Raw genomic sequence first — 699 nt, forward strand, 5'->3', positions numbered from 1 at the left:
CTTGGACAAGCCCCTTCGCCTCTCCGAGCCCCAGTTTCTTAACGTGCCTCCCTAGCGGGGCGACCGCGGGCTCAGAAACCGGGGGGGCTCTGCAAAAGCCACGGACGGTGCTCGTAACTCTGCACGACCCCTCCTCCCCCGGACCGCTCGCAGACGCTGGGCACCAGCCTGGACACCTAAGGGGCAGCTCTGTTCTGCAGCTGCTGCGCCGGAGCCCCCGGGGACGCGTCGCCTCGCAGCCCGTCCCCGTACCTGGCAGCTGCTGTCCTGGGGCAGGTTCTTCACCAGGATTTTTCTGCGGTTGCTAAGCTCCCGGCGCATCCGCTGCAGCCGCGCGGCGACCTCCTCCGGGTGCAGCGCCGCGGGTACGGGGCCCCGGGCGTCGCCGCGCGCCTCGGAGAAGGGGCTCGGCCCGCGCGGCCCCGACCCCGGCGTCGCCGCGCCCCCTTCGCCGCCGCCGTCTCCCGCCGCCGCCATCTTCCCGGGCGCCCCGCGGCTGCGGGCTCCTCGGAGGCTCGAGGGGAAGGGAGAGAGCGAGCGGGAGGAGGCCGCAGAGCGGGCCCAGCCGCGGGGAGGGAGGGAGAAGGGGGACGGAGGCGGCGCCGCCGCCAGCAACCGGCGGGCGGGAAGAGGAAACCTGAGCGCCGAGGAGGAGCCCAGAACCACCTCGCGGGGACCTCCCCTCGAGGTGGTTCTGGG

General features: G+C 74.1%; 1 protein-coding gene across 1 annotated transcript in view; it reads right to left on the reverse strand.

Annotated features, from left to right (window-relative positions):
• The window catches only part of RAVER2 (ribonucleoprotein, PTB-binding 2), a 139,574-nt gene that overhangs the window by 136,664 nt on the left and 2,211 nt on the right, over window positions 1-699 (reverse strand). The window contains exon 3 of the mRNA XM_010840220.1: window positions 253-694. Within this exon, the coding sequence (XP_010838522.1) occupies window positions 253-694 (442 nt within the window). The remainder of the gene's footprint in view (window positions 1-252; window positions 695-699) is intronic.

The sequence above is a fragment of the Bison bison genome, unplaced genomic scaffold (genome assembly GCF_000754665.1).
Source record: "Bison bison bison isolate TAMUID 2011002044 unplaced genomic scaffold, Bison_UMD1.0 scf7180017846569, whole genome shotgun sequence".
Lineage (NCBI taxonomy): Eukaryota > Metazoa > Chordata > Mammalia > Artiodactyla > Bovidae > Bison > Bison bison.